This window comes from Leiobunum rupestre, chromosome 1 (assembly GCF_980474605.1).
Source record: "Leiobunum rupestre chromosome 1, qqLeiRupe1.1.hap1, whole genome shotgun sequence".
Taxonomy (NCBI): Eukaryota; Metazoa; Arthropoda; class Arachnida; order Opiliones; family Sclerosomatidae; genus Leiobunum; species Leiobunum rupestre.
This window is the reverse complement of record NC_143384.1, coordinates 12835076-12844569: the sequence shown is the minus strand read 5'-3', so window position 1 is coordinate 12844569 and position 9494 is coordinate 12835076. Positions and strand designations below refer to the sequence as shown.

Here is a 9494-nt window from a genome sequence, read left to right as displayed (position 1 = left end):
CGGAGCTTGTGACGTTGACATAAACGAATGCTCGCTAGATGGCCCTGCGCACTGCTCGCTCAACCCGAGGGTTCCTTGCTACAACTACGACGGCGGATTTCAATGCGGACATTGTCCAGCCGGATATGAAGGGAATGGTCAGAGCTGCCACGATGTCAACGAATGCCTAAATAACAACGCCGGATGCTCCCTGGTTCCACGTGTGGCCTGCGAAAACACTTTCGGATCTTTCAAGTGTGGGCCTTGTCCTCCAGGTATATTTCACTAAACGCGAATATACAGTGGAAAACGAATACCGATCTTGAATAAGGCTGCCTTTCCACTAGCGCGAAAAATATCGATTTTGTAGGCGAGTAAACACTGTACGTGGGAATGAAAGTGCCTTATAAAAACCCAGGGTTCGGACACGACCTGGAAAACCTGGAAAAGTCAGGGAATTAGAAAATGTTTCTAAAAAGTCAGGGAAAATACAAGGGATTTGAAAATGGTCCAAAATGTAAGGGAAATTTAAAAAGACCCCAAAAGGTCAGAGAAAAGTCAAGGAATTTGAAAATGGTCCAAAAAAGTAAGGGAATTTGAATTGTCCAAAAAAATAAGGGAATTTGAAAATGGTCCAAAAAAGTAAGGGAATTTGAAAATAGTCCAAAAAAGTAAGGGAATTTGAAAATGGTTAAAAAAAAGTAAGGGAATTTGAAAATGGTTAAAAAAAGTAAGGGAATTTGAAAATGGTTAAAAAAGTAAGGGAATTTGAAAATGGTTAAAAAAAAGTAAGGGAATTTGAAAATGGTTAAAAAAAGTAACGGAATTTTAAAATGGTTTAAAAAAAGTAAGGGAATTTTAAAATCATTAAAATAAATTTTTGAAAGACGTATTAAAAGATATAATAAATATTTTTAAAGGTTTTACCCCAAACCTGTCATTTATTCTAAAAAGAATGGTCAGGGAAAACCTGGAAATGTCAGGGAATTTAATTCCGAAAATTTTGTACGAACCCTGAAACCGAGCTCAAGATCTTGCGTGGGGTGGCGGAGTGGTTAGCACTTTCGCCTCGTAGCAAGTGGAGCCGGGTTCGATCTCAGCTTGTTACACTGGGTGAAAACTCAGATCGACTCCTTCTGCGTTGAGTTTGCAAGTTCTCTCCCTACTGGTTAAAAGGCTTACCTACGAGCTTGTGGATGTCAACCACCCTCCTACGCCACCTGTTTAACGGCATTAAAAGGCGCTCGATGACCTTGGCCTAAGGTGGTGCCTAGGGTTTTAGCCTAGTTGATTATTATTATTATTATTATTTAGATTCGTCGCAATAAATTAAGCGTTTATCATTGCTAGATGACAATAGTCCTTTAAATAAATGATTATTCAAAGCCGGTTATAGAGTTTGTACTGTTGCGACTGTACATACAGGGTGTCTTAATTTGATTGGCCCAGGCGTTTTTTTCAAAAACTATAGTTGCTAGAAATGTGACATTATCAGAATATACTCTCTCGCGGAGCACCCTTTTCTTTTGAAATTTTCAGAAAAATCGTGAAATTTTCACTGTTTTGAATTTTTTTTTGAATGATAGGTGGTAGACGAAAACTTTCAATCAACAAGTTGTAGAGCGTACTCGAAAACCTTTAATGTAATTGGTTTGGTCAAATACGGCCAATTTTTCATTGACATAATACGTCATGAAAAAAAAACAAGTTGGTACTACCCAAAAAGGTTTACGTCTCATGAAAAAGAAAGTTAGATAAACCTATCTAATTTTAAATGATCGTATGTTTGTAAAGATAAACAAGTTGGCAAGCCAAAATATACCTCTCCTCGGAAGAATGGTCCCTAGTGGTATTAATTTCTCGACACAACCCCCAAAGATATCTCCGCAATTCAGAGTTATTTACGAAAAACGTATTCTCGGTTCAAACCCTGCCCGGTATAAAATTTTAATTTTAATTTAAATAATTGAGACGAAACAATCGAGTTTAATTTATTCAGAATATTATAAATTAAGTAGTTACAACAGCGAGTTAGACTTACTAAAACAATGCACAATTGAATTTAACCCTTTTTACAGTACATGTTTATCAGTTGAATATAATACTAAGCAAATTTTAATGAAAGAAATATCTACAGATGGTAATTGTATTTTTCTCGCTTACGAAATACTTGCCGCATCTTTAACGCTCATTTTATTTCAACCCTCGTAGACTTCCAGTTGACGTTGTGACACATACCGCATGAAAAAGACCAATGCCGTCCAATTTCCAATATCATATAATGACTCGCACACCCAGGAAATCATTGACTGCGTTAGAAATCGTAGATATCCAAATATCCACACCAAATATATTTACAAGAAGCAAAAACCTTACCATCAACAAAGCACAGAGAGCCACTTGACTAACCGCCAGCTCTTAAAGCAATTAACGTAAAATTATCTCCTTTGAATTAACACAACTATATATAGGTCGTTAAGAATACCTGTAAATAAATAACAAAAAAACTAACAAAGTGGACCACCCACAGGGTCTACCCTTTAACCCTCTAATCTCGGCTGACTGCGCTAAAACAAGATTTAACCTTTAAAATCTCATTCGTAAAAAAACCAGATTAGGCCTTCATAAATTCATTAATAAAAAAAGACTTTATTACCTATTATGCTTACGATGCGTGTCTTAATTTCAGTGAACCTAAGCAGCTATCGGTGGTTCTGTGGTAGAGCGCTCGACTGCCAAGCCGAATGACCTGGGTTCGAAACCTGGGTGGCGCATTTGTTTTTAATCAATAGAGAAACGCTAAATTAGAATTTCTTCGATGCAATAATTTCAATTTCAATTCTATTTCAATTAAACCAAAATTTCGTTCAAATCCCGCCCGATGCGATCGCAAATTGATACTAAGACGAATACCGTGTACAACTGGTGGAAACCATGCCATTGGACGTTGAGAGGTAGCATTACACTCAGCACTCGGTCCGTCCCAAAGTCATTAGGAAGAAGTTGGAGAGAAAATGCCCATACAAACACAACAGACTCAACATGCACAACCATCAGAACACAAACAACTCAACACTCACAACCTACGCATAAACATTACAAAAACGTAATACACCGAACTGTCACGACGGTGAGCGAAAAAACACCATCCAAACCAAACCGCAAATGATTGCGTTAACGCTCACCGTCACACGGTGGTTTTGCCAACCCTTCGAGAAACTGCGAACGCAGAGATCTCGAGAAACTGCGTCCGCAGTGATTACACTTTGCACCGAAAATGCGAACGCGTTCGCAGGCTTGACAGACAGACCCACAGACCCACAGACAGACACGGTGGTTGTATAACCCCTCCTAAGGGACTTTTTTAATCCAAATCATTTTAAATAATTTCTTACAGAAAATACAATTAACATAGTAGAATTCCCGAATTCACGCGTTTTATTTGGGGCAAGAATGTTGCAAGAAGTCCACGAAACCGTCTTATTTATTCCAACTGAATTTCCCAAGTGTTTTTTTTTATTTTGCACTACTCTGTCGCTTAAAGTGTAGCTCCATTTTAGTATTTAAAGAGACACCGCTTCGTTTTAAAATAATTATCAACGAAATGCGTGTGAAGTGAGTCGATTATTTCGAATGTTGTACCCTGAAGGAATCGTGAATCGCAGATTCCGCGGACCTGGCCATAACAACATCAACCAAGCACTTTACAATGGTGATCAGCGACTTCGGCTGAGATTTCTGTAACTGGTTTTGTACTATGGCCGACGGAAACGAAGATTTCCTCAGTTTGATTCTGGTGTCCGACGAGTGCTCCTTTGGGAGAGACGGCCCGTTTAACAGCCAAAATAACCACATGTGGAGTGATGAAAATCCGCACTGAGGATTTCCTCGCCACAATCAGGTACAATTCCGTTTAAACGTCTGGGCTGGTCTTCTGGGAGATCGCCTTAGTGGGCCATTTTTCTTCCGCGTCGACTCAATGGGTAGAACTACCTGACCTTTCTACAAAATGAAGTCGCAGACGAGTTGGTTTCAGCATGACGGTGCACCTGCCCACCAAGAAAGACACGTCGTGCAGTGCCTTAACAACGAGTTCCCTGGGCGATGGATAGGCAAGAACGGTCCAGTACGATGGCCTCCGAGGTCCCCAGATTTCGCACTGCCGGACTTTTTCCTGTGGGGATTCGTCAACGAGGTAGTGTATAAAACGCCTGTCACTAATGAATAAGATCTACGGCAGAGAATCTTCGCAGCGTTCCAACTCGTAACTCACGAGATGGTCCGTGCTCCGTTTCAAAATATGCTTCATCGCGCACTGATTTGTATTGCAGCGGACGGTGAAATTATTGAACCTCAATTAAAATAAGACGCGTGAATTCTGGAATTCTACTATGTAAATTGTATTTTCTCTAAAACATTATTTAAAATGATTTGTCTTAAATAACGCTTTTTTTTATCTTTATAAACTTACGATCATTTCAAATTAGATAGGTTTCTTTTTAATGAGACGTAAACCTTTTTGGGTAGTACCAACTTGTTTTTTTTCATAACGTATAAAATCAATGAAAAATTGTCTGTTTTTGACCAAACCAATTTCATTAAAGGATTTCGAGGACGCTCTAGAACTTGTTGATGGAAAATTTTCGTCTACCACCTATCATTCAAATAATAAAAATTTCAAAACGGTGAAAAATTTCACAATTTTTCTGAAATTTCCAAAAGAAAAGGGTCCTTCCCGAGAGAGTATATCCTGATAATTTCATATTTCTAGCAACTATAGTTTTTGAGAAAAACGCCTGGGCTGATCAAATTAAGACACCCCATATAACTGGTTTGTCTATTGTTTTTCTTTATACTACCAAAGCTTATAATATCCTATGTATAGATCTGGCAGCATTTTTTAACAGGGGGGCAAGAGAATCAGAGATGGGATTTATTTAAGCGCCTATTTAAACTTGCAACTGTAAGTTTATCTTTAGCGAGCAATAAAATGGGCTGAGCGAGAAGTGTTTTTAGGCAATCCAGCTGTAGATGTTTTCTTCTCTTCTTTGGATGAGTCTGAACAAATAGTTTGGTACCACTGCTCCATTTTTTTGCTGAAGAAAAATATTCTTATTCTTCTTGAGAATTTGAAGTAAAACTACATTCTTGTAGGGTCACGCACCTAAATTCGTAACGCTTTTTTGCCACTAACGTTTAAGCTATAGAAATGATAGAATTTTAATAGTTGATTTAATCATGACCGAAAGGTGGAAAAGGACGTGTTCAAAAGTTGTTTTTAATTTTTTAATAGGATTCGTTGGTGATGGGCGAACGTGTTTGCCAGGCGTGTGCAGCCAAGGAAATGGAGGTTGCGATCGTATCGCTACATGCGTGGAAAACAACGGTATTTTTTTCTTTTATAAGTTAACGTTATGCTTAAAATTTCTTACATTATTTATTTACATAACGTGTTAGCGGTCTATGCTGGATATCGAGAATGTCGTTGTCCTCACGGGTATACTGGAAACGGCGTCGGACCAAACGGATGCGTTGCTTCCTCAAGTGGGGGTAGTGGTGGAGGAACTGGAACAGCTTGTGATAGCAGCCCATGCATTCATGGATCTTGCCGAGTAAGATCAGTTGAACATTATTTCATAATGTTTGTATTCCGTTTATATGATCAATAATTTAAATAGAACAACTGTCAGTTTGAATCGTTGCTGTTCAAGGGCTGATAACTAAATATCTTTTGGGTAGCGGAAACATTAAAATTAAGAATTTTTAATAATATCTTGGTAGTAGTCTAAATATATGTAATAAGGAGACAAGGAGTTTAAATACTAATTTCACTGCAATCGAAAACCGACTTGTTCCTCGAAAAATAAATCTGAATAGACCGTGATCTTGACCTTCGCAACTGTGTTAAGTTTAGTGAAAATTTGGTATGTAATTTCATGTAGCTTTGACCTATGGCGTGCTAATACGGAATATCTCTGCTCAATTTTCAGTGTTATCTTTCATTTAAATTGAAGTAGAGCGATTAGCTTTTACGCGTTTTTATATAAAAATTTGGTCAGTTCGAATTTTTTTAACTATCTTACAAATTTTAAAGAACCTAAGGGGTTTAAACATATCTAATACATATTTGATACACTTAAAGCTCATATCAAGAAATTATCCTCCCAAATATAAAAATAATACGAAATAAACTGGTCACAAATAAATTTTAAAAATTTACACATATCCGTGCAGCCACATCAGTCATCTTTTACTTGCGTGTGCTACCACGGATTTAATGGACCACTCTGCGACCAGCCCTTGAGGGCCTGTTCCAGTAATCCCTGCCAGAACGGAGCCACGTGTTTCGACAGACCAGACGGAGAATTCGCTTGCAACTGCGCCTTAGGCTGGCAGGGAAACCTTTGCGACCGAGAACTTGAAAGTTAATATTATACTTCATAAGATCATAATTCTTACATTTTGATGAATGCTCAAATTAAATATATCTTTCATTTGGTAGGCTGTGGTGGACGAATGGTATCGGAGATGGGAACAATTCGTTATCCTTTAAACCATGGAGAACAGTATCCTCATTCGGTCGACTGTCCTTGGGTAATTTACACTCAACCTGGAAAGGTAAACATTTAAAAATGTAATCAAATTACTAAGCGTTTCATTTAAGCTACTTTAACATGTCATAAATGTAGAATAGTAATTTTCGTGCCACAACAGTAGATATTAAATAAGGCCCTATACTCAGCACAATCGCTGGTCTATTACTTGTACGTCACCAAATGCGTTGAGAACAAAGTGGTTGGATGCTTTTGTAATTTGACGTTTCTTTAAAAAAAAGAATAAATTACCAAATTCTGTGAAATATTATTACACATTTTTTCAAATCAATTGTTATATCTTGTTTAAAATAAGTTAATTTAGTATTAAATTCATAAATATCTTTAATATCTGGTCAAAAGGCTTTTAAAGTGTATTTTGAAATCTCCAGGCGAGATGTGTCTTAATAGGTTTTAAACGGTCCGCAGAATATTTAAAAACCTCTCTTCTTCAAGCATTCTCTCTTCACACAACCTGACCCAAAACTCAAATGATTATGTAGCCGATTAAGCTTGTCACGTAAAACAATGAAATAACGGAATATTATTCTTGTTTCTGTTCTGATAAGGTCCTCAACATAACCTTTACGTCCTTCAACGTGGAAGCGTCTCCCAATTGCCAGTTTGACTATCTGGCGTTCCACGACGGCGAAAATGCTGCTTCTCCTCGAATCCACCAATTCTGCGACACCGAAAAGCCCGTTCCATTCCTAATTAGCACTCACAACGTGCTTTACATTTTGTTCCATTCCGACTCGAGCGTCAACAACGACGGATTCGAACTGCATTGGAACACCACTGATCCCGTTTGCGGAGGGAACGTCACCAGTACCCACGGCTCCGTCACTTCTCCCGGATATCCCGGAATTTATCCCAGTAATCGGGATTGCTATTGGTTCATCCAGGTCCAACCCGGAAAGAGATTGCACTTTCAATTTGCACACGTTGCCATAGAAACGCATGACAATTGCAGTTTTGATTTTCTAAGGGTATGTTTTTCCTAAGGCCAAAGCCACAGGTCTTTTTAATACTTGGGTAAAATATTCAATGGAATTTTGATTTGTAGATTTACGATGGAGGATCTACCACAAGTCCAGTGCTGGACACCATTTGTAATACGAGCACTCCGTCACCGAAACACACTTCGGGATCTCACGCTGTGGTTCACTTTCACACGGATCAGTCACGAACAGATAGAGGGTTCAGTTTGACATATTCCTCGTTACCAAGTATGGTTACATTATATGGAAATTAGATTTAAATACATTTGAAAGTAGAAAATATAAAATTATATTTTATCGATATTAAAATGTAGGTATTCCCGGTTGCGGGGGGGTTTTTACCCGAGATCAAGGCCTCATCGTTTCCCCGAACTATCCCGATCGATACGAAGACGACTTGAACTGCGAGTGGCTAATCAGAGTACACCCCGACGAGAAAATTCAACTGGAATTCGAAGAGTTCAATTTAGAGAGTCACAGGAATTGCAATTTCGATTACTTGAAGGTAGGACTCGTGAAGCAAACCAAATGAAATTTAAACCTAATTTTGAATAAAAAGGGCACCTTTTTTATCTTACTTTCTTTAAAAAATAAACACTATATTAGTTAAATGTGTTCCGTATGTTTTAAAAATATAAATTATTTTTATCTTTTCTGGAAGATTTTTGATGGTAGGGATGAGAACGCTGATTTTTTTGGAAAGTTTTGTGGAGTAAATGCTCCTCAAAATATCATATCATCCGGCAACACTCTGTTCATCCAGTTTAATTCCGACTACAGCCGTACCAGGGACGGTTTTAAGGCTCGATACAAAACAGGTATGAGTTCTTAAATATTGAAGAACGGTAACTTACGTAAAACGTTATTGAAAGAAATTAAAAACCACTTTATTTACATTAGTAATATTTTAATTTTAAATAAAAAAAGTATTTTGCACTCTGTATATTAATTATTAGCAGTGGCCCTATGACATTTGGGTTAGCTAGGCCAGGTATAGGATTATTATTTGAACCCTTAAAAATAATTTAGGGCTCTATTTCATTTCCTAAAATTTACAAAATATAGTAATTCATCCGAAAATTTCAAATTATATGGTATTAATTTGACTAGAATCTTAAGTTAACTACCAAAAGTTTCAACTATTTAAAATTCATCGGGCTTTTTTGACAAGATTTGGGGACTCTTTTTTAAAATTCAGGGTAGGCCAACACTTACTTGGCCTACCTCCTGAAATTCCCGTAATCAAAGATAACTGTTTCATATTTAATGAATTATAATTATCCACATAAATTAAGTGGCAAACTTAAGAGTATAAATTGTAGTAGATATTGAGTAAAGATAGTTATTTTTAAAGTTGAACCGAAAATAGAAACATCGGTGATTGTTAGCTCAAAAATAATAAATAAATTCAACTGGGTATTATTGAACTAATCAAATATACCATAGAAATATTCTAAAACAAACATATTTCAATTTTTAAGTATTAACTAAAAGTTTTGATTTTTTTGACTGACAGATCTGAACACACAAATTTTAGTTTGAACTTCTTCAAGTAAAAATAGGTTGTTATTTTTAAATCTAATATGACCAAGTTTGAGATTTATTAGAAAACGCTATACTCCGACATTGACTTGGTTATTTATTACATTAGCGCCTCAATGATTTAATTTTCATAAGATTAACTAATTAAAATTGAGGTACAAAAACCAGAATTTGGGGTTAGCGGTAGCTTTACCAATCTTGCTCAAAATCAGGCCGTTTACCTAAAAAAGTGTCAATTTTTATTAAAAATATGAAGTTAATAATAATAATAATAATAATAATAATAATAATAATAATAATAATAATAATAATAATAATAATAATAATAATAATAATAATAATAATAAAAATAATAAGGAGTGGTTATCACTTTCGCCTC

The 9494-nt window shown here is 36.5% G+C and overlaps 1 protein-coding gene and 1 long non-coding RNA gene across 2 annotated transcripts; both read left to right on the top strand.

Annotated features, from left to right (window-relative positions):
- LOC149961118 (uncharacterized) lies at positions 1-5554 on the top strand. Its single transcript, XR_016479812.1, has 3 exons — positions 1-254; positions 5273-5365; positions 5437-5554. It is a non-coding gene; the product is annotated as an uncharacterized LOC149961118 (long non-coding RNA).
- Positions 5555-5577: 23 nt separating this feature from the next.
- Positions 5578-8105, top strand: LOC149961117 (cubilin-like). The gene is made up of 7 exons (XM_090157872.1): positions 5578-5591; positions 5658-5664; positions 6214-6403; positions 6482-6597; positions 7142-7561; positions 7639-7801; positions 7888-8105. The coding sequence occupies exons 1-7, from the start codon at positions 5578-5580 to the stop codon at positions 8103-8105; spliced, it is 1128 nt and encodes a 375-aa protein (XP_090013998.1).
- Positions 8106-9494: the final 1389 nt, after the last annotated feature.